We start from the raw sequence: 25,306 nt of genomic DNA, 5'->3' as shown, positions 1-25,306 counted from the left end.
GTAGACACCGTGACTGCTTTTGAGAAGAGATCACACCCCCCTCTGCCCTCTGTACCCACATCTTCCAAAATACACACACACCCGTTCATCAGGGAGGAAACCTGTCTCACGCACTCAAAAGATAAGATTCGAGAGGCTGGGGAAGTGGCAGATATAATCTGTTTGAGCATCTCTCTCCAAATACTCGCAGACATATGTGCCTTTTCAAGAATGCTGGCAGCTTCAAATGAGTTTCTGACACATGTCTCACTGTAATATCAAAGACTGCTGTGCAGGCATCAAAAGGCTTCTGATAAACAATTCCTTCCAGTGGTCAGAACTTTAGTTTAATAAAAAAAATTAAATACGTTTCACATTTAAATGTAAATAATGAAATCTAATCTGGTTAGAATATGGCCTGTGTTTTTTCTTCAGATTATTCAGGCACAAAAAAATATTTTTTGGCCATCTGGCAGTGGAATCAGAGTGTTTCTTTCACAAACTCTCTCCATGTTTCTATCACTTACATTATATCAGATATTAAGACATCATTAAATCACAAATATTTTGTTCTAAAATATCTCTTTCATAATCATAGTTCTAAAATATAGTTTTGTTTAGTTCCAGCATTTCTAGTTATCCACAGATTGTCCTACCATAATAATAAATATTCCAGATAAATGAATTGCCTCGGTCCATCAGATTTTGGAGTGTTCTTCTTTCTCTGAGTCACAAGACTCATAATTAATACACTTTATACTTAAACACACAGAAGACGGTTTACATTACTAGTTCCTACTGAACTGTGCTTGCTCACACAGGCGGGTTAAAGATCTCTGAAAGATGTCTCTATCGACCAATAGGAGCTCTCACTGGCAACAAAAGCTTTAAAGAGTGTCATGAATATGTAAATATTTGCAGCCCGTCAGCCAATGAGAGACGCGTGAGGGCGTTTCTTGCCGACTCCGCACAGATGTTTGACTGAATGTGGGATTGGGGAGGAAAATTATGGAGTCTTGATGCGTTGAGTTTGTGTGTGAATACGAAAACAGCGCTGGAATTTCCTCCTTTCGACCGGAAAAACCGCCACTGCTTCTCGGCTTCAAGCTCCTCAAGTTTGGTCGTTGCCTTTTATACGTCTGAGTATCCAAGGGATTTCTGTTCCGCTGCCGCTATTTACCCTGGGATAGCCTGCCTGGCTAAGGTTAGCATCGGCTGCTAGCGGAGCTCTATGGGAATCTCCAGCCGGAGCGGCTCTTTAGCTCGCTAGCGGACTGAATGCATCCACGCGCCTCCCGCCGCATCGGGCGCGTTCAGCCGCTACTGCGTCTGCATTATTCACGCGGTGAGTACAGGAATGCGACCATGACCAGGAGGGTTATGAATAATATCTGTGAAAGAGTCTCTGTAGTTGCAGGGGTTTCAATATTTATTATTAATAATCTCTTAAGATATCTTGCTAAACAGGTAATTATAAATATATATATATATATATATATATATATATATATATATATATATATATATATATATATATATATATATAATAAAACACTGGAAAAATATCTGTCTTAAGTCTCTTTAGTCAGTTTGACAGCACCGACAGTTTATCAGTTTGTAGTATGTGTATGTAAGTTGTTTGAAGAAGTCTTGCATCAATATAAAACTGTGATCTCGTGAATGTTTGAACAGCAACAGTTGTTATTTTAGACAGTCCATGATAACTTTTGAACTTTTAACGTGTTACCTTACCATGTAAATTCTGACAGCATGGAACAAACAAACAAACAAACTGGTTGTCAGCTTTCTTGATATTTCTGCAATAACACAATAGACAACGTGCTGTTGTACTGAATATTGGCACAACTGTCAATATAATAAAGGCTAAAAGTGTATATTACTGCTTGGCACACGACTACATTCTTCACAGCCTTTTTTTTTTAAACATTATTTCATTATGCAAAATCTGACATGCCATCCTTTTTCTACAACACCACTTTTTCATCAGCCTTGTTTTTTTTTTTTATATAATTTCCCCCCATAGGGATTAAAAAAATAAGTAAAAAAAATGTTTTTTACAAAGCATGAACCAATCCAGCTTCCTGCAAGGTGAATGACAACATTGCAAACTTTGATTAAAACCAAAAATGTAAAATCATATAAAAAAGGTACAAAACCTATGAAATAGGTTTCCTGATACCATCACTTTCCATTGCATTGCGCAGTTAACTGATAGGGAAGTTTTTGTTACTGGTATGCATCAGTGCTTTAATTTAGGGGTGGTATTGGTAAATTAATTAAGCTAAAACTAACAAATATTGAATGCAAAAATCTGGTAATCAAAGATTGACAGATGAGTTAATTGATATCTTTTGGTGCAACAACCTTTATCACTAAGATCTAACCACCTCCCTCTTTGTCTCTGTAGGTTTATTGACACATGGAAATGAGGAATATTGGATTACCATGCACTGCTTACATTTATTTTGAGGGATTTGCTGCACGGAATGAGATCTTTGAGAGCTGTCAATCACCCCGTTGGATTTAACATGTCGTGCCATCATGCTTGATCTGCGATCATCCACACTAATGTTTTGATGGCAAAGGATCTACGTGTTTTTTTCCTTTCCTCTACCTGATTTTAAACCCCTTAAACATTAGTGAATGCACAAAAGCCAATTTTGGATACTTTTGAGAACTTTTACAAGGAAAGGATTTGTGAGGGGGTGGCGTCAGAACGCGACAGTATTCTAAACAAACTGTCAGCTCTATAAAGAGGACAAAACCATGGCTTCAGTGTGGAAGAGACTGCAGCGTGTTGGGAAACATGCTTCCAAATTCCAGTTCGTCGCCTCTTACCAGGAACTTGTGGTGGAATGCACAAAGAAATGGTCAGTTGTCACTGCTTGCATGTCTTGCGCGTGCTGCTACTCATATCCAGCCCAGCTTGTGTGTGTGTGTGTGTGTGTGTGTGTGAGAGAGAGAGCATGAGCACCAGTTTTTGGAATGCTGAGTTGGCCTGTGACGTATCTAACGATGAGGATTTATCCATTCCCCGGGAGTCCCTGTGTGTAGGGAGAGGCTGGGACTATGCAACTATACTTTCTACATCAGTTTGTTTATTTTCTCTTTTCTCTGTTTAGGAGTTGTGCATGATGAGTTGTATGAGATTAGATGCAATGAAGCCTGAGGTCTCCTTCCCATATTTCAGCAGAGAAGATGTAGATCAAATTGGATGTAGTGAGATGTTAAACACATTTTATTATATTGGGGAAGGGGAGGGCAATTAATATCTAGGGTAATAGGCTTTAACATAGATGTGTCATTTCTCACTATGTTTCTAGGGGTCACAGTCACGGAGCGTTTGAACAAATGTGATGGTTATCTCTTAAAGATTTTTCAGTTGCATGTAAGAAAAGCAGTTACTAAATGTTGGCTTAAGAGAAGTCCTTACGATATGGATCTTCATCTAAGTCTTGTCAGGCAAATATGTTCTATGGAAAACTCTCCTTCTCCCTCTGGGAGAAGAATAAAGGTGAATTATTGGAGGAAATGGGATTGTTATATACTGTGAACAAGCAATGGCTACACTTCAAAGTGCTCCTCAACTTGTATCTGTACCATGGGTGTCTTGTGGTAGATATTTTGATTTATGTTTTCTGTTTTCTGTGTGTCCTAAAATAAAATGTAAAAAAAATTAAGCATATAAAAAAACATGTTATTTTGAACAATTACGTGTTTTATATACACACTTGGTTGTCCTCTCATTCAGATCATTTATCGTGTTTAAATGCACATTTTGTTTTCTGCGTAAGTTCTATTTTTTTAAGTTATTAAAAAAATATTAAATAAATGGCAGTAAACTAGGTTTACAGGTCTCTCAGCTATAGAAATATTTCAGTATGCTTGTAGTCAACATAAACTAAGATATTCTTTTTACTGGAGATCTGCACCCATGCCAATTATTTAATATTTTTTTATTACATTTTGCACAGTAATTTATTAAACTTCTAGTGAACAGACTCATGTGGGTCATGAGGTGCCTCCATCTCAATGGCTTTTTTGGTCACCCCTTTTAACTTTTTTGGAAAAAGAATAGTCTTTCTGTGGATTACTTTTTAAAAGATCTGTTAAATGCATATTGTTGACCTTACTTTGAACAATTCACCCGTGTGAGTCAAAATATTATAATTCGTTCTTCTGAAGAAACCACAAGACTTTTCTCTGCTGACTTATACCAGATTTCTCCAATAATTTTGTCCACAAAAACCCCTTTTGTATCATCGATGCAAACTTGCTTTCAGATCTACCTTCATCCAATCAACAACTGATGGATAGAACCTCTATAATCTTCTTTCTTTTGAATTTATATCAGAATACCAAAGAAAATATCTGTGGCTTTTTCCGTTGCATCACGACTTTAATATTCAACATTTGTCTCAGTCTTGGTTACATCCTTGCTGCAAGGTATGTTCGCAGTGGAATGCTGCTTAGATGTTAAGGTCAGATTGTGGATTATGCTGTATTTGGGGTCAAGTACCCAGCAATTTCTCAAGTTTTTATCTGTTTTCTCTCCTATATTGCCATAGGAGTGTTGGATTTTATAGTTTCTTGTAGATTTCCAAAAAGGTTTAGTTCTGCAGTCATGGCAGTTGGCAAAACGTTTAGTTCTCCACAGGGGAAACGTGACTCATATTTACTCGGCTCAAAGTCTGAGGACTTCAGGTGCGGCAGGATTGTTTCTGGGGCCTGGAGGCATGTGTCTAATTAGCCGTGTTTCCACTGTCGGGCCAAAAGTGGGTGTGCTAGTGTGTGCCAGGGCCAGTCACCATACAAGGCAGAAATATTTATAAGTGATTCAAAAGACTAACGTTACCATAAAAAAAACTAAACATGGTAAATGCAACCACTTGATGAAATCAGATGTCAGCTTCTTATTCTCTATTACAATCGTGTATTTATTTAGTAACATATTTTATCTGTCATAAGTCTCGTCTTGAAAATTTAGCTCCACCTAGCCCATGTCATAAAAATATTATGTTTTTTGTTCTGGAGCTTTTATAAAAATATAGAAAAATTAAAAACATTTCTAAATGTGATGTATATAGGCTACTGTGACTACAAATAAACAGAAACAGACTTGAATGAATAAGCAGGCTATTTGCGACAAATGCCATTCTCCCTTCTCTGCAGAATGTGATATATCCGCTCAACCAATCACAGTGCACCATTTTTATGCACCCAAACGGTAATGGCGGTGCTTTGAATACACTCAGCATCCTAGTTTTCCTCATCTACTTTGTAATTTGTGATCAACAAACAAACTTAGGGCTGCACGATAAATCGCATGTGATTGTCATGCGTATATCGTTAGTATTGCCGGTTCTATGATTAATAGTAAATCTCCATGACATGTTTTCAGATAGATACAAGAAGCTGTAGATCACTGACAGGCTATATACAATATCACGTTCATAATCACAGATGAGTCGCATTCGAAAATTAAATAGATTATGAACGTGATATTGTATAGCTTGTCAGTAAGTGTTTTTATTAATGCCATTTATGTTTTTTTTAATACAGTTTATAGCACAAGTCAACTATATGAATGTAACACGGCAAAGATGAATGCACTTTTGGAAGTTGAATGTAAGGGAAATGTAATTTTGGAATTTCTAATGTGATGTTTTTCATGATTAAATTTTCTTTTATTGCTGTAATTAATTTATTACATTAATAAGATGACCCACTGATTTCATTTTGGGAGCGATGACTGATTTAATTTGTTTTTAGTCCAGTGTCTATATATAAGATTAGTATTGACCAAGTGCAGAGGCTGTCATATGTGGATTAACCATGTTGTGTATTTTCAGCAGTTTCAATAGGAAAAATAACTTTTATATTAATTTAATGGATTTATTGCATTTTGGGGGAAAAATAATAACATTTTATAATAAATCTTTGAAAATCTAAATCTGGATTAGATTTTATAATGTTATTATGACCTGAAATGCTATGTGAAAGTTTGAAACAGAAAATAGTGGTTTTCATCTTGAGACTTTCTTGGTAAAGAAAATAAATTTGTACGCAAATTAATCAAAATGGATTTATAGCGTTTGGAACCAAACTCTTATTTTCTTAATTGGCTTAAAGGCCAAACATTCCTTCCCTCTCCTTATATGTGTGTTTTGGATGCACAGACTGTTGTCTGCATGGTGATGTGTGGACCAATGCAGAGTCAGATTGGCGCGGGCGCTGATGAAAGAGCATTATTCACTTACAGGCATAAAGCTCAAAGGCGTTTATACCAGGGAGATGTTAGTGCCTCAGCTGCTTGCATGTGTGTCTGCTACGTGATCTCTGTGCTTTGTGCTTCATCTGTCCAGTGTGCCATTGTTCTGATGGAAAGTTTTCCACATTTGGTCTCAAGTGGGAACAGTTCTCTAAGCTTGAGTAAAAACTTCACTTTTCTTCACTTTTTACGTAGAAAAACCACAAGCATTTGTTCTGGAATGCAGGGGAGAAGGAAAATGTGTTAGTGGGAGCAATGAAAGGATGTGTGAGCCAGCAATCAAATGAAGAAATCATTTGAATAAAAAAAAAATCATTTTTGAAGTTTAAACATAGCATAACACCTCCACTGGTTCTGATCCCATTTGGATAATGTGGTTGTGTAGGGTGTATGAAAGATGAAATCAAAGCATTCTGTGGATGTTAAAGTGGATGGAATAGGTTCATGTAGGAGATTTGGCATGGCCATCAGCTCTGATTCCTCAGGCTGAAAGATGGGTTCTAGTATTTCAATCATTAACTTCCCTAGTGTTGTTTTTGTGTGTACATATATCATTAGATCACTGATATCCAGAGACTATCCTGTGATATGATTTATGTGTAGCCAGATAAGCCAAGAACAACAGCTCCGCCGGACACATACTGCAGGAGCAACGTCCAGTCAGACTGCAGCCAGCACCTTGGGCAGTGTTCCAGAAGCATGATGCTAGGATACGGGACACTCCATGGCCTGATTGGGTATCCCCACCTGTTGATTCAGTGCCTTCTAGAATGTTGGCCTTTGCAGTTCTCTTGTCCCTTGGCAACATCAAAGGTTTATTAGTTGAATCTTTCAGCATCTCTGGTGTAATGTGCTGTTTTGTAATCCTGCCGATTCCCACGCCTCTACAGCAAGGCCATGGTGTTGTTTAATTGCTGTGGAGAATTGCTGCATTAATGTAATGCAGTAGTAATTCAAAAATTGCAAGGAGAAAAGAAAATGTTTAAAATATTCACTACTGTTTAAAAATTTAAAGATTTTTATTTTTTTAAAGAAAATCATACTTTTATTAAGCAAGGATGTATTAAAATGACATTTAACATTTATATTGTCACTAGGGTTGAGCTAGTCTCAGCCCCATATGTCACGACCATGGACCGTTGGCCAAACGTCTGATGCATATAGGACACAAGAGAGGAAACACTTCAGAAGTGTCGAAGTCGTCATCAGATTTTTAGAATTATACAGGATTTCCTGGAGACATGTGTGTCGCATTCTTTAACGTTCAGCCTGGAAGCAAAAATGCTGTGGTGTCAAACCCCCTCACGAAAGAAGAAAGCTTGTGTTTACAAATGAAATGACGACTGCTTATCAGGATCAACTAAACGCTGGATATATCAAAGTCTTAGAGCTTTACACACCAGTCTGTTGTTGTGACACTTCCACATTTCCATCTTGACACTTTCTTGGTAAAGAAAATACATTTTTACGCAAATTAATCGTTTGGAGCTAAACTCTTAATTATTTCTTAATTGGCTTAAAGGCCAAACATTCCTTCCCTCTCATTATATGTGTGTTTTGGATGCACAGACTGTTGTCTGCATGGTGATGTGTGGACCAATGCAGAGTCAGATTGGCGCGGGCGCTGATGAAAGAGCATTATTCACTTACAGGCATGAAGCTTAAAGGCGTTCTTTTTTCCATGTTTAAACATCTAACTCTAAAAGTGTGTACAATTTGCGAGATAATATTTGTATAATTTTGGAAACACTGGCTTTATAATATTAGTTAATTAATTCGTTTTGCAGCAGTAATGATTGGTTGCTTTAGAGTATTGGCCGGGGCAGCCAGCTGCTTTGCGTTCAGGCCTGGTGCCATGGGTCAGTCTGACTGGAATGAGGAAGTGAAATCCTTTTAAGTGCTACAGCAGCCAAGCCTAAACTCAGACCTTTAAAATCCCAGCACGCTTCATGTGGGATTTCACTTAACTTCATATAGTTCAAGGCTGCCAAGAATCTCATCTTTATTGGTGAATTATATTTGACTCAGGGGCCCACTGACACCGAGTCTGGAATGAACTTGGATGTATATACAAGAATTGCATAGTGACTTACAGCACACTCCATATTTTCAGTTTCAGCTTAAAAACGTTAGGTGAAAGATAGATAAAAATCAAACCCAAGACTTTAAGACTTTCTTCACTTCCACACCTTTTTTCATGCCGTTTTCTTGTTGTTTTCTTGTTGTTTTTTTTTGTTTAGAGGGGTTGAGAAAAGGAGAAGATAATTGAAGTGAGGGGGAGAGAGAATGTGTCTTAGAAATAGAGGGAAATTGACCAGAGATACATGTTTAAGTAGATCTCTTAAGTTGTACTCTTTTGCACTTTCTGATGTGAGTCCTTTGATTCCTCTGTCTGTAGGCTCAAGGTTCAGCATATCCATTCAGCTCAAATGTGATCCAGAATGCTAAACTGGGTTTAGATTAGGGGTGCACCAAATGTTCGGCAACTGAATAAGCTAAAAGACTAAATAAATTGTACTGAATAATGACATGGTGCGACCAAAAGAGGTGCGCACTTATGCAGAAAACATGTCTGCAGTGTGGAAGTATTTAAAACTGTCCGAAAAAGACACACAATCCTGACAAGTACCGACAGCGAGAGACTTTTTAGTACTGCATTGCATGTCTCTGATGAGTAGTGGAAGGGGTGGTTGTTGCTGGTTACTGTACGATTATTGAAATCGCGAAATGATCTTAAACAATTAGTAAATAAACTGAAGAATGTTGTGTTTTCTAATACACGCACTAATTGCTGCATGAGCTCTGGGAGCTATCTGTACAGTCTTAAGTTAATATTTTTAAATTGTTGTTTTGTAATTTATTTTTTCTTTAAAAAAAGCAAGACAAAATAGTAAAAAACACATTTTGGTTATTTATTTTATGAAAAAAAATTGCCAAAATACTTCAGGGGGTGAAACCACGGAAAGACCAGTGTTTCATGTTGTCCGGCCTTCGGCCAACAATTTTCATTTTGGTGCAACTTTATTAGAGCAAATACAAAACATCACAGACCATTTGTGCTATAGTGAATGCTTCTGGGCAAGGTGTTTAGTGAGATGGAGTGCAGACTTGAATTCACACACTTTCTTTTGTCAGTAAAAGCAGATTCTTTTTTTCCAGCTGTGTTGTCCATGTGTTCATCCATCTGTTCATTATAAGAAATTATTATTTCTCCTCTTCGCTTGGTTTATCCACCTTTAGCGGGGCTTGAAAGTAAGGACTGTCTGATGGGTCAACAACCGTGGATCAAGACCATGGTGGATGTGGTCAAAACAGTCTTATTCATTCAAATATAAGGTTACCTAGGTAAAAAACTTATATTTTTAAAGTTATTTTATTTATCATTTTATTTTTTGTTTATTTAATATTATTTTAGAATAATTTTGTGTTGTGGAATGAATGAACATTTAAGCAGGGAGAGTGCAAAATATTTTTTAGCATTGAGCCCTGCCTTTGGCCTGAAAAAGGCAATTTAATGCTTCCATTGCTGTCTGTCACAATAAATCACTCTCTTGTCCACAACACACACAGATGCCTCACTCCCTGTCACTGTGAGTTAAGCCATTCAGGGTGAATGAAACGGACCCTCATTTGTCATTTCTCATATGAATGGGTGCTGGTGCTTGGCAGGTTGTGTTTGTTTCAGTTTTTGACTTTTAAAGAAAAGCTTAAAGCAAGTTACTCGACAGCATTTTTACCCCAAGGCTGATTGCTAGAAAAAATGACCAGTATTAAAATAAAGTAAGTGATTCTGTCACAGTAGTCTTGTCTTATTTCTGTACTTTTAAAATGGAGTGTATTTCAATGTGATTGTAAATGGTTTAATGTAATGCTCCTAAATTATCTTTGCAGAAATTGGCATAATGCTACGGATGCTGTCGATGGAGTTTAAGTTGTATTGATCCAGAATGTTCCTTTAATCATTTGTTTAGTGCCTCGGTGCAAGTATTACACCATCCCACAGTCTTGACTGATGCTGTGTAGGAGGCTGTGAAGAAGCAGAACGGTGTGTGTGTGTGTGTGTGTGTTTGATTACACATGCTGATGGGTTTAATAAGGTCATGTAAGTGATCAGGGAATCAGGGGGGACATGATGTATAGCTCAGGTTTCATTGATCACTGCACCATGTTTCCATTTAATCCAGGTGAATTTAACTTGTGCATAAAAGTAAAATATTGCATAAAACATTTGCAAGTAAAGCACAGTTGCGTTCAATAGAATAAAATTTTACTTCTTGGGAAACTTCAGCAAAGTATCAATAATAAAAATAAAAGTTGCTGCAACTGGGGAAGCCAGTAGCTCTTTTTTTCCCTCATAATAAATGAGTTGCGCCTCAGATCTTGCAGACAACACGTGCAATAAGACACGTTGTCATGTTGCCTGATGTTATGGGAGGTGATTATAACAAATCATTTTATACAATGTCACATAACTGAACATCGATTAATTTATTTTGTTAAATATGTTTCCATCACTGTTTTTTTTTTATTTTTTATATTTGCTTTATTTTATGTGTTAGAATCTTAAAAATAGGTGGATGGAAACATAGCTACTGAGATGATTGGTGTTTCTTTTTTTCTCTCTCTCAGTGCTTGAGTTTGGATTCCTGTCATCTGGATGCAGTCAGCTCTTATAATGAAGGATTCATGGCTTTATGTATCAGTCAGTTTGAGTTAATGGACTCCAAGTCCTTTCATGTGCCTCATGACACTGGGTGTGTATGTTTGTGTGCTCTCTGGCTCAAATTAAAGCCTTTCTTGCTAGCAGGACCAGATAAGGGGAGATTTTCAGCAACTTGAAATGACTTTGAGGAAATAATTAGTTTGTAGCCTTCAGTGATCTTATGCAGCTCCGTTTGCATTATATGCAGTGTCATATTCTACACATGTTTTTTTTCTGAAATCCACTTAAAATGTTTTTCAAGGTTTCATGCATCAAAAAAGCAAAAATCAGTTTTTTTTTTTGTTTACACAACCATTTTCTGACTGCTCTATATCATGATGATGATTATTTATATATATATATATATATATATATATATATATATATATATATATATATATATATATATATTACGTTATTCAATTATCTTCAGTTGTCTCAAGAAGCAAGGAACAAAAATAATTTTGGGTCACTGGAATTATTTATAATTATTTATTTTATGTTAAAAAGCATGCATTAATGACTGTAACAAAACTGTTCATACTTATGACACCAGTTTATTTAGTGCAGGCTAGGGGTGTATTCGTACCGGACCGTTTCGGTACAGGGCTTTCGGTTCGGTGCAGGTGTCTACCGGATGACGAAATGCAATATTTTGTGAGCGGAAAATAAGTACATTTACGTGTTGCCAAACGAACATATTAAGTGGCGGAAGTCTCCGCGTTCAGCGCACCCCGTCCTGCAGCTGACTCTAATGCCGGCAACACACTGGATGCGCGGCACAAGCGTCTCAGCTGCGTGCGGCCCCCAATGTTACAGGTTAGAGCTTGCAGACTGCCTGCGCATCTCAGGCGCAGATTGAGCCGCGCGGAAAACGCGTGCATGCTTGAAATAGAACCGACGCCTATTTTTCACGCGACACGCAATCACGTTGGAAGCGTTTCCAGGCAAAATAGAATAGGAAAATATGTTTATATGTCATTTTGTACAAAAAATACATATTAATTCATGACACTTTGATGTTTGAAAGTCTATAGGCCCTATTTTAACGATCTGAAACGCAAGTGTCAAAGCGCGAAGCGCAAGTAAGTTTGTGGGCGGGTCTCGGCGCTGTTGCTATTTTCCCGGCGGGATAAATGGCTCTTGCGCCCGGCGCAAATCTAAAATGGGTTGGTCTGAAGTAGCTTCATTATTCATAGGTGTGGTTTGGGCGTAACATGAAATAAACCAATCAGAGCGTCATCCAACATTCCCTTTAAAAGCAGGTGCACAAGTTCCATTATGGATTGCTATTATTATGGCGTATTTACCAGGCGCACGCCAGGAGCGGTTCACAGCCGAGGAGACTGATGTTCTTGTAAGAGCAGTGAAAGACAGAGAAGTTGTGTTGTATGGGGATGGGAGAATAATTAGCCTGAATAATTTGTAAGCTAGATTTATGCCAATTTTTTTCACAATCTTCGTGTCACACCACAATGATTTCCGTCATCTCATGTGTTAATATTTTTTTAGTGTAACAATTTATGATTTGCAAAAATAACTGTTGCATCTGTGTAGATTACATGAGCAAAGTGTATGCGCGTTGTGCACGCTATACATTATGGTCAAGCATGCGCCCTTAAAATAGCATAATGAACAACGCGCAACGCGCCACTGACTTTAGACCAGGTTTTTTCTGGTCAGTGGCGCAATTGTTTAATGGAACAGCAAAATAGCACCAGGGATTGTTTGCGCCGGAACACGCCTCCTTTTTTGCGCTGAACCGCCCAGGGAGCGCAAGTTCATTCACTAGTTTAGCGACGTGCTTCTGTGGAGGGAAAAGCGCGCTTTGCGCGGGTGCAAAATAGGAATGACACATGCGTCGGTGTACAAAGTCAATTGCGCTGGGTGCAAGATAGGGCCCTATAGGTTGAAATAAATTCAGATATAAATGTAATTAAATTTTTTTTTATAATTATCGATTTTCATATATTGCACCTGTCAAACATACATAGTCTATTTTGCCGTCAATACTATTGATGGTGTCCTTTATCAGTAGGCTTTATATTTATGCTCAACATGAAGTATAGATATTGTTGTCATGAAGACAAGAGCCTGGTCTGTCGGCGGTCTCCCTGTCACCTACAGCAGCAGGCACAGCACGGCTCTGGTGAAGCAGGCCTACAAGCTGGGATTGGTAATGCTGCACTGTAATCATAGTTATTTATTTATATTTTTCATTATATTTTATTATATGATATTGGTTTGAGACTTAAAATAATTTTATTTAGTGGAGAACTTTGCAGCAGTATTTTATTTCTTATTCTTTTTTTATTTTATATATATTTTATTAAAAAGTATTTAAAAAAAAGTGTATAGTAATAAACAACCTGCAGTTTAATGTTTGTATTTCTTTCCCTTAATGTACCGAAAATGAACCGAACCGTGACTTTAAAACCGAGGTACGTACCGAACCATGATTTTTGCATACCGTTACACCCCAGTGCAGGCACATTTTTGGTTTATTTCCTTATAAGGGTACCAATCGACCTTCACTGTTTTTCTCTTTTTCTTTTTGTTGTGTGTTGTTTCACTGGATGATCGCATGACTGATTGCAGTTTTTCATAATGGCTTCTATAAAACTGGTTTTAGAACTGACTCATAAACTTAAAGGAATATTTCCATTACGATATAGTGCTGAAGGATGTGTGTGTATGAAACATCCGCCACTCAGTTAACTATGCTATGTTTTGAAGAAACTACTGTACATGTAATAAATTGAGTCAGATAAATCTGAGGTAAGATGTTTCTGAAATATTTCTAAAAACTAGAAGGTAGCAGATAGATCTAATAAATATCTGCTGAAACAAACATTTTAAAAATATATATATTAATCTGTCATTCAATTCCAAATTTGCAAATTCAAGTCTATTATTTAAGATATTAAAAAAATGTATGGGTTAAAAAAAGTCATGATGAAATGGTAGTTGTGATTTATTTTCTTCTATATTGTCATATTGGCTGGAATGAATAACTCATACAATATATCTAGTCACAGATATGGGCTAACTCATGTTTTGAAGGACACTTCTTGGGTGAACTGTCTTATGAATGCAGTGAATTTCATGATGGTCAATCAGATATTGCTTAAGCTTTCACATTTGTTTTTTTTTACATGTGTAAGAGATTTCTAAAGACATGTTTACGCTTTCATTTTATTCTAATAAATAATTTAAAAACATGGCTACACAGATAGCCGAATCAATAACCTTCTCGTCTGCATCTCTCTCTTAGGCGTATCGTGTGGCAGTAGTGTAATGTGTGTTCCTGGTCTCCCGTTACAGGCTCTTTAGCATGTTAATCTTAATATCACTCTGTTCCACTAGCTGCTCTCTCTTTCTTGATTCAGACGTACACAGATCAGATCAGAAGGAGGGTTTCTGATTGACAGCATTACTGTGTGCGTCTGTCACAAGTGTTCCTTTTTTTAATGATGGAGCTGTTCATAACCTAGAGATGGTTGTGGAAATCTGTATTACAGTTATTTTTATGTCTATCCGTTCTGAGTCAGGATGTGGTTCAGTCTGTCAACTCCTCCTCTCGTGGCGTCTCATCCCTTCCTCTCCCTCCCTTTCCCTGTGGGGTGTGAGGCAGTAAGCTCCCAGATTACAACAGCATTCCTCCGTAAATGACTTTTAATAGACATTATGCATAAATGTATGATATTTATTTTTAGTAAACACATGTCCCCAAATGAACTGTTAGTTATCAAAACTTATTTTTACACTATCCCTTGTGGTTTAACTTAATTTAGCCAGAAACAAAAAGGTCTTAGTAAACTGATTTGAAAACAGTGGACAGCACCAGCAACGATTTGTGATTCACTACAATCATCACATGTGATTCATTGAGTCAATAATCAGTCTATACAATCCTCAAGTCTGATTCAGTTACAGAGGGACTTGCCTGGTTCTCTTAGTGATTCAGACATTTTAAAGCAAACAAAAAACACCTACTGTATGTATGTAGTTAAAATGCATGTAACCACATAACATAGTTTGAATGCCAGTCCATAAAGGAGCCATCAAATTTATCCTCTCAATCTGATCACAAGTGGCCATAGGAGATGCAATTTATCAGCTGAATGTTTTGGTGGAAGACTTGTAATCTTAATTCCAAGCCTAAAGACATGCCTCCCTCTTTCTTGTGCACTCTGTTTTCTCTGTGTGTGAGCTTTAGCGTTTCTGTTGGGGCTGCTGTGTTTCTGGTGCCCAGTGAAGGATTTTCCTCCTGGATTTGCCAGTCTGTGTGTGTGCCCTCTGTACCCTGCTCCACTTCCTGCTGATAACATCTCCTGCTGTGTGATGACCCACTTTGTCACTCTTTTTCTCTTTATTTATTTATGTCAGCACTCCTCAAATCTGCAGCTTTTGTTTTGCTGTAATCAGAAGTGTGAATAGCATCTTGAGGTACTGTGTCTCCCAATTAGTCGTGTTGCATTGATGTATTTTAAAGACTTTTGCCTTTGTCTCTTTCTGTAATAGAGAAAGAATAGCTCGAGGAGTATAAAACTCTCTCTCACGCCCACAGCATTTTCCACTGTTTTTATGGAGTTGTTTATAGTCTATTAATGAATGTTGTAGATCTATATTTACTAGCTAGAAAGAAAACATTCAGGTCCTTTTTAATCCTACAGACAAGCCCAGTTTCCAAATTGTTAAGACCTTTAGAGCTAACCCTATTTTAGATCATGGTTTCCTAAAATTTAACATTTAATTGGCTTAGCAGCTGTTTATTTTAATTTAATTTGCATTATACAAAAAATATAACTTGTTTTAAATTGCAGTACTATTTTACAATGTTGCTGGTTTTACTGTGTTATCCACTAAATGCTAAAATAACAAAAATGTTATCAACTGAAAACATAGCTCAACTTGAGCAAATTGAACATTCAATCTTATTGACACCAAACCCTTTACAAGTAGTGTAGTTCATGGGGCTGCTTACATTTACTCAACTAATAAACATGTCTCTGAAGGATTGCTTATTCAAACAACATTTAAACAGCTACAGTCGTGCAATCTGTACATCATTAGGCCTAACGAGTGCTGCTAAACACTTAAGTGTTATTCAGTTCACTTTTGACTCATTATTTCTTAAAAAAAAAAAAACATTGCATGCTATACAGTTCTGTATAACACAAATGCAGACCTGCAGCCTGTCCAGAGCAGGGTTCGACAGGCTTGGCTTCATTAATCACATTGCAGTTGTTGACAGGTTTCTATCAGCAGACACCTGCCAGATTTACAAAGAACGCCAATCATGGAAAAATGTCATATTAGGGTTTTTGTAGAGAACATTAGTTAAGATGGACCTTGAAAGCACAGTCAAAAGACTTTGGCAGGCAAAGTAAATCTTAATGTATCTAGAGCTGCATGAGCTGCAGCCACAAATCTGAGCTAAAACAACTGACCGACTTTAAGGATCTGTGTGGTAATGGGTCTGAGGAATGAACTGTACCCTATGGAACACAGAGTGCACATATGAAATATAAAAAATGAGTTACAGGTGTGATTCTTTCTGTTTCTGGCAGGATGCTGTTGGGATTGCAGCAGGAAACACATAATGTAGCTCTGTTGAACATATACCACTTGTGTATAAGGTTAAGATGGTTTCAGTGATTGTGAAGTGCAGTAATTATATAATTATATAATTGTATGTGTCTGCTGGCATTCACTGTAGAAACACAGAACAGGTCTTTGGTTCATTGGCCTTTGTCAACCAGCAGTATATATATATATCTCTCTCTCTAGAGGAACTGTGGCAGTGTCTCAAAGATGCTCCAATGAACCTACCTGCAAAGCTGTGCTGTTAAAAGTCACTTGTGTAAAAATGCTGTAAAATTTAAGATGCTGTCAAAAATAATGTCATAATAGATTTTCTTTAGCAATTAACTTCTGTTAACCAAATAAAAATCTTGATCTTAAAAATAACCTTTGTGTTTAAAGCAGCTTTTGACCTAGGCCCACTTACACTGTTTTTCAGGTAAGTCTTTTGAAGCATCTGGGAGACGTTGCCACAGCTCTTTTGAAATTCTAGTCTCTCTCTCTCTCTCTCTCTCTCTCTCTCTCTCTCTCTCTCTCTCTCTCTCTCTCTCTCTCTCTCTCTCTCTCTCTCTCTCTCTCTCTCTCTCTCTCTCTCTCTCTATATATATATATATATATATATATATATATATATATATATATATATAATATGTGTGTCATATGTTTTTTAATTAAAACTGTAAATTCAGTTAGAATTAATAATATACATAATGATACATTGATACTTATTGTATAATCATATGTAGCCTATTATATTTTTAATGACTCTGATGAATGGGAAGAATTAGAAAGAACATCATTTATTTAAAATGGAAATCTTTTGTAACATTTGTGTCTTCTGATCGATTTATGAAGCCTTGCTGAATAAAAGTTATTTCAAGAAACATTGTGACCCATCCATGAGGAAACATAAAGCCATTATGGAATACTTTGATAAGATCATGTGAAAAGAGAATTGCAGTAGAGCATGTCTACTAGCCTTGGGAAAACGCACAAGTCCAAGTAGGAATGGAAATATAGAAGAGAGGATAAAGAGAGAGTTTTGGTATTTCAGCGCGAGAGATGACTGAAAACAGATTGTCTTCAATGCTCCATGTCAAACACAGCATGATGCTGTAGGGCAGGAAGCAGTGTGTGTGTGTGTGTTCTAGAAACGTAGAGACACAATGGAGCATCTGTGTATTGCTTCTGTGATGTTGTCTTGCTAGTTTCCCGGGCACAGTTTAAGCAGAGTCACTGGATGAAATGCTTTATCAGTGGTGGTTCTCCTCAGAACTGATGCATATAGTAATCTAGAATAATCCAGACACACAGCAGGAGATCGTTTATCCTTCTGTCTGTCCTACCATGTTTGGAACGGTTTATTGAGGACAGTGATTTTCTGAAAATGAGACACACACAGCACCCATGCATAAACACACACCTGTCAGATTGCGGTCAAGCCTCTTACTGCTGGTAATCCAATTCAAGATTGCGAGTCCTGGTTCCTGTGTGTGTTCTCTCTCTCAGTCATGCTCAGATGTCCTGAAACCTTTTTCCTTCTATTTTAGCAGTCCGTTTATCTTTAAACCTGTAGGTCTATCCGTGAGACTTCAGTTTGATGTTGTGAATGTTGTACTGTAAGGTGTATTTGTGCTTTAGTCTGTGGGATGAATTAAACCCTATTAACACATACGTCTAGTGCACACACCCTTGCCTCTCAAAGGCAAAGCAGTGAGGTAGTTTACTGCTGGGTTAGGCTGTATGTGATATGTGTATGAATTGATTTGCAGCATCAGTTGGACTTTGAGCTCTTCGCAGAGGAGTCTGATCTGCATCTTTCTTTTTTATTTCTCATCTGATCTTGTTCAATGTTGGGCCTTGTGTCATTTAGACTAAATTTTGCTGTAGTTTAGCTAGTTTACAGCAGAACTGAAATCTGAAGCTTTGGTGGTGTTTTTTTTAGCTATTGTGCTTGTTTTATATCATCATTAGTGCTGATTGTTTAATTTTTTTAATCTTTTTTTTTTTTTTTAGGCAACCGGACAAGCTAGTTGTTGTCTGGACACGCAGGAGCCGAAGGAAATCATCCAAGGTGGGTAATATTACTTTTCTTTTTTTAAACTTAGATTTCTTTCTCTTTTTTTCTCTTTTTTTTTTTCCAAATGCAGTTGCAAACAGTGCCTTAAGTGTGTTTACATGTGCAGTAACTAGTAAGTTACTATAATTGAGCTACATTCTTAAACGGGTCATATGACGTTGCTAAAAAATAACATTATTTTGTGTATTTGGTGTAATGGTTTAAGGTTAAAAAAACACTTTATTTTCCACATAATGTACATTATTGTATCTTCTCTATGCCCCACCTTTCTGAAATGCAAAAGCTCATCGTTCTGAAATGGGAGGAGTGCTCTGATTGCCCATTATCCAGTGCATTGTGATTGGCAGAATACCTCAAGCGTGTAATACAAAACGGAAATGTTATGCCCCTTAACATACTGTGATGCTGTGTGTCCCGGTGCGACGAGACAGAAAACAATAAAACCCATTACAAACAAGGCATTTATAGCTTCCAGTGGGGACATAATTGATTATAATGACTTATACTGTCTTTTTTATGCGTTTCAACGTGCCGCGTTAGCATAAAACCATTTCTGCACCGTGTATTTGTTATCGGAGAAACGACAACCACACTACAACAACAAGCGCTACTCTACACTGCTCAAAACTCATGTTTGAATCATCAGTGGCAGATTTTTTAAATATGAAAGCGTGCTTACAGGCTGTGAGTCAGCATTATTTGTCATTACTCTGGAATTATAGGCTACTCCCACAGGAAATAGTCCTTGTCCTCTGTAAAATGTGTTGCATACATCTGAATATTTGGATTGAACTGTTCTGAAACAGTGTTGTAAATACAACTTAACTGCTGATTTCTAGTTGTGTCCTCTTTTGGAAGGCCAAGTAATTTTGCTTTCACAAGGAAACACACAGCATCCTCGACACCTCGACATGGTGGCGGTCAACAATACTACAGCGAAAATAAAGGTTACGCCTTCTATCTTTGCATGAACATTTGGGCAGTGTTATGCAAATCCTCCCACAGAATGACGTAGACGTGGGGGTGTGTTTAAACAAGGTGTTTTAGGAGGGCTTGGATGAGTCTTAACCTTTATAAAGAATATTTCTTTGGGTTTGAGACTTTAGTCTTTGCAACTCTAGGGATCTTATCTATTCACAAACAGGTTGTAACATTCCAAAGAGAAAGGAAAATTTGAAATCACACCATATGACCCCTTTTAAATACATTAAATACACATCACAGATCACATTTTGGAGCAAGCACAATTCTGAAGACTGTTGTATTAGCCCAATTAGCATGTATACAACATGCTAGATGATTTTGAGCTGCAATTACATTATCTAGGTCTGTAAGCCTGACTTAACAAAAAACAGAGTATAGTAAGAGCAGTCTGACTGAAGTGTTTGTGAAATTTTTAGTTGTAGTCCAACTGAAATGAACTTTTAAATGTGCATTTAAATGTATTTAACGATTGAGCTATTGATGTGAGTTTGGATTCTGCTTCTGGTGCTGATATTAGCTCAAACATTATGCACATTAATTTTAATGAATCATTAAAGCTTTATGTGACAACTCGCCACTTCAAGTTCACTGCAAAAAAAAATCTTGTTTTCCTTACTTATAGTCTTGTTTTATGCTTCGTGCTTTAAACATTTAAAAAGTTCTGCCAGTGAGGTTAGAATTTTTTTTTAATTATTTTCCATTGTTTTTTATTGTAGCAATGACTAGATTATTGTATATATTTTCTGTTTATTTTGTTTGAGTAATGCTGTTAGTTTTAATAAGTCTAATAATGCAACTTTTTCATATATTTCTATTCTTTGCAGTCTCATAGCTGGCAGCCTGGCATCAAGAATCCCTATAGAGGAGTGGTGGTGTGGCCTGTCCCAGAGAACATAGAGATCACTGTCACACTATTTAAGGTAAACACATGCATTTACACACACATAAAAAAAAGACTCTCATCTAGGGGCCAAGAAGGCCTAGATGCTATTGGGGCCAGTTGCAGCAGTTGGCTTTTTCCCAGAAGCTGATTGGTTGGGATCTGCAGGTCTACTGGTGTCTAGACATCTTGATTCCACTCTAATTTAACTGCCACAGTCCAAGTTTTAACCCCCTTCTCAAGTGTGTGTGCAGAAGAACCTGACACGGCAGCAGGAAGTCTGTGCTTGGTATTTTAGTCTTTTTGAGATGTCGGTCAGCAGACCTGGCACAAGTGAAGTGAGACTTTACATCCTGGATTGTTAGACCCATGCGTAGCCATAGAGGAAGTACATATTTTAGACAAAGAAAGAGAGATAGATTTGTCTGAGGTTGCTCCTGTTAACCGCACACATGTAATAATTATGAACATGTTTAGATGTTCATAATAAGTTTAGAATTCATTCATCATTTCATCAGCTTTGATGTCCTCAGAGGGGCAAAAGAACTGACTTAAAACCACACACACACAACACATGCAAGTTACGAGCTAACGCTGACAGGCTGACCTGGTGTTGAATATCCTCTAGCAGAATATCCTCCGCATTGTGTTCACAAATGTGTCATCTACGACTACATCTCCCAGAGTTCATTGCAGTGGGTCAGTTTGGCATTCATGAGTTCATGAATGTTTCATTTGTGTACCGTCAACCCTGCGGTCAGCTGACCGGGACAGTTCTAGAACAACACAACAGCAGTTCAAGTGAACCCGTGTGTTTTTGCATCCTCATATGCTCATTTACCATACTGATAAACCTGATTCAGCTTTGAAATAGGCAGTGTGAGAGAAGTGTGACTTGACAAATCACTTTGTCTTGTGACCTATTGCACTGCAACTGGCCATTATAATACTGATGTAGCCAGATGAAGCTTTATTGAAACATCTCTACATCCTTTATATGTTTTACATTTTATTTCCCTCACGAAATGCAGATATTGCTTTAAATCCTATTGTTGATCAGTAAATGGAGATTGATATGATCTGTGGAGTTGCTTTTGCCCAGAATCTATGCTACAAAAGACACTAAAAACATGCTTTATTATGAGACTTCTTTAACTAGCCTCATCTCAGTTTGTGTGACATTAATTCATCTCCACATTAAATTTTTTCAGGATCCCCATGCAGAGGAGTTTGAAGACAAAGAGTGGACCTTTGTCATTGAAAATGTGAGTGCTTTTATTCCACTCCTGTTGTTCTGTTGAGTTCTGTGTGCAGCCTGACACCTAGTGCTCAAACACAGTAATCACACTAATGTTGCAGTTTCAGAGTGCAAGAATAAAGAATGACTGATTTGAGGCAGAATATGTTTGTGTCACTTAGTGTCTGTTCACCCTTAGTTGTTCATGTGGTTTGACAAGTGATTATGTAGTTTGGCTGAACTGCAACACTCAGAATTTGGATTAATTTGTTTTGTCTCTTAGTTTAAAAGCAGGTTATTTGTCTGGCTGTTTTTTTTTTTTTCATAACCTGATCTAGCTGTTATTTCATCAATGCACACAATTTTTATGAAAACACAACTTATTTGAATGCAAATACAACAAATTCACCTTTGCCTTCTAGAAGCTTTTATGCTAATGGTTAGAGTGTAGGACTTTTAAACCAGAGGTCGTGGGTTTGAGTCTCAGGGCCGGCAGGGAATTGTGAATAGTGTGAATAGTGAATGATCAGCGCTTTGCCAAATATATGGTAAAGCTTGGCGTCTTGGTCAGCTAGTTATCTTGCAGCTTGTTGGACCACAATTTTATGACAGGAAAAAAATAAATATGACTGCTTTTGACTGATCTTTTATACTGAAGGAGTAGATATTTTACAGTGATTGGAATCTCTCTGCATCCTCAAAGACACAGACACAGGGCTCTGAAGGACACGTGCAGAGCCAAACATGTCAGTTAGGGATGTTATCTTCGTATGATATTGCTGCTTTCTCTCTCTTTTAGCAGGCCTCTGATTATTAGAGATCAGGAAACATCACAAGCTGTTCAGTGGTCTTGTCTGAGCTGTGTTTTGTGGTTTCCTTTGCTGAAGAAGAATATCATATTCTAAAAATATAAGCTAAAAATACACCTTTTCCTCCAGTTTTATTACAACTTCAATTTCTCTTTTTCACATATTCAGAATGGCATATTAATTAAATACACTACTGTTCAAAAGGTTTGTGTGAGGGAGATTTTTTTTAACAAAAATGCATCTACTGTATTTAGCAAAGATGCATTCAACTGATCAAAAAAGTGACAGTAAATTTCTTCTTGTTTCATTACATGTTCATTTGAACTTTCATCACGTTTATCAAAGAATCATAAAAAAGTTCATATATCCACAAACCAGTGCAACTGATTTGAGCAACGAAAAAGCATATTAGAATGATTCAGCCTTGCCATCACATGAATCAATTACATTTTTAAAATCTATTAATATAGTATTACTATTTCAAAATGTTATTGTTTTGATTAAATTAATGCAGTTTTGTTGAGCATAAGAGACTTTCGAATGGTTTCAAATGTATTTTTACAATTGCAGATTAATCTTTTATTTATTTATTGAAACTGTTATGCCGTATATATTTTGCACTACACTAATTTTCCATTCTTAACATGGCATCTGTCTGTGTCTCTGGAGAGAGGCTGTTTGGATCCACAAACATGGGCATCGGTCCAGACAGCGCTGTCCTATCCATCTGTCTGCTCAGCAGACACATGCTCAAACATCAACACAATAATAACTCCCATCACAGCTCCATTGTAAATGTCTCCGCTGGCAAGCGCTTGTTAATGTCTCTGTTCTCATGAGAGACTTCTACACACACTTGAGATGTCCTTTCTGTGTGTGTGATGACCACATTAGTGATTTGAGATTAATAGATGAAATGGTATTCCTTTGTGTTTGGGTTGTGTGCAGGCAGATGGGGAGAGGTCGAGGGGAAAGTGAGAACACAAAGCGTAATATCTGAATTCCTCTTGTCCATACACACCTCACTAATAACAGACTGATCAAAGACATGCCTGTCATCTGACACCAGCAGTGAGATTAGAAGAGATCCACATACACCAGGTTCCCACAAACTTACTGGATTCCTCCTTCCACAAACATAAACACTCCCTTCTCCCACTGACTCTCTCTCTCTCTCTCTCTTTAACTTGCATTTTTGCAGTTGTTTAGTTCATTTTTTTAATCAGTTGATACATGTTTCCCATAATTCATTAATTTCAAACCATTTTACTCTGACACTTTAATTGATAATAAGAGTACAAAGTGACAGAAAAATTATAGAAAATGTCAGACCGTCACAGACATTTTGAAAAATGTTTAAACAATTAATGGATAGTTCCTCATAATTCTGTTCCAAACTGTATTTTTTTCTTCTGTGGGATACAAAATATATTTTGAAGAATGCTGATAACCAACCAGTTTTTGAGTTTTGAAAATGAGACAGGTTTCAAAATCTTTTTAAACTCAGTTTTTGTTCCACAGAAGAAATGCATAGTTTTGAGGAGTAAATGATGACAGAATTTTTCATTTTGATGTACACATTTTTTCCCACACATATAAAAGTCATAGCATACTTAAATATCATATTTTTATTTTATATCAAGTTTGAAGTAAAATTCTGTAATTATCGTCATGATGTATTTTTTTTTCTGAGCTTTGACAATAGAGCTGAAACAACGAATCGATTTAATCGATTAAAATCGATTATTAAAATAGTTGTCAACTAATTTAGTAATCGATTCGTCGCTAAATAAATTTTATTTGCCATAAGCGGTGCATATTTCAAATCTGCGGTGACCAAAGTGTGGCAGTAATGAGCCACCGGAGGTTTTACTCAGCCAGTACAGCAGGTGAAGTAGCGAATAGCCAATAGCTGGCCTCGTTTTATGTCACGTGCTTCCCGAACAGCGTCTCTGCAGCATTCAGCGGGAAGTGGGAGTACTTTACTTTGAGCCTTCAAAATGAAGGGTAACCTGTAAACTCTGCACTACTGAACTGTTTAAGGGGCCGTTCACATATCGTGTCTTTTCCGTGCTCAAGTTCGTATTTCCTATGTAGGCGCGCAGTATGCACTCTCATAATGGAAGCGACGCGGTCGCGACACGCACGCGGTGCGATGCGCCCGTTTTTCCAGGCGCGTCCACACCGCATCCATTTATCCTTTGCTGAAATTTCCGGGTCTTCATGGAGAGGGCACGTCATGGAGAGAGCACGTCATGGTTGCTTAGCAAAGGCAGACGCCTCAGCGGCGCTTCTGCCCGAGCCCTTTGGAAAGAAGGAGAAAGCGGCGCGACTAGTGTTTTCCACGCGTTTTTAGGTGCGATATGTGAACGGCCCCTAAGAATTTTATTTGTGCAGATTCTCCAGTACAAGGTTGTTTGCAAATGTTTAGTCGTAAAAGCTGATAACATTGCTTTTTAACAGTTAACATTTAAAGCTTTACAAACATGTTATGTGATCAGTTTGTCGTTTACCAGTTCATAATTCAGACTTGCAGCCTAATTATGACTGAATGAGAGAGGTAAATGTTTGAGTATATTTAAAATGCACTTCTTTTCTAAGTATTCACTGCTCTTTTTCACACAGCAGGTTTTTTTGTGTGTGTCCCAATTTTTTTTTTCTGGACAACCTTCTGATGGATTTTACTTTAAATTGGGAGTTCCATTCAGGTTTCATGCCATTGGCACTTTTTTTCAAAGGATTGTTTACAATTTCACA

At 37.3% G+C, this 25,306-nt stretch overlaps 1 protein-coding gene across 6 annotated transcripts in view; it reads left to right on the top strand.

The window, feature by feature from the left end:
- The first annotated feature begins 923 nt into the window (after nucleotides 1-923).
- LOC127976287 (EH domain-binding protein 1-like) overlaps nucleotides 924-25,306 on the top strand; it is a 122,875-nt gene continuing 98,492 nt past the window's right edge. For 2 of the 6 annotated variants that reach the window (XM_052580611.1, XM_052580608.1), the window contains exons 1-5: nucleotides 928-1,324; nucleotides 2,408-2,870; nucleotides 18,576-18,633; nucleotides 20,448-20,543; nucleotides 21,715-21,768. In XM_052580611.1, coding sequence (XP_052436571.1) covers nucleotides 2,767-2,870; nucleotides 18,576-18,633; nucleotides 20,448-20,543; nucleotides 21,715-21,768 — 312 coding nt within the window. In that variant the 5' untranslated portion in view covers nucleotides 928-1,324; nucleotides 2,408-2,766. Of the gene's footprint in view, nucleotides 1,325-2,407; nucleotides 2,871-18,575; nucleotides 18,634-20,447; nucleotides 20,544-21,714; nucleotides 21,769-25,306 lie in introns of all 6 variants that reach the window. The other 4 variants (XM_052580606.1, XM_052580607.1, XM_052580609.1 and 1 more) reach the window with 4 other exon arrangements.

The sequence above is a fragment of the Carassius gibelio genome, chromosome B17 (genome assembly GCF_023724105.1).
Source record: "Carassius gibelio isolate Cgi1373 ecotype wild population from Czech Republic chromosome B17, carGib1.2-hapl.c, whole genome shotgun sequence".
Lineage (NCBI taxonomy): Eukaryota > Metazoa > Chordata > Actinopteri > Cypriniformes > Cyprinidae > Carassius > Carassius gibelio.
The sequence above is the reverse complement of the archived record's forward strand: the minus strand, read 5'-3'. Positions and strand labels throughout refer to the sequence as shown.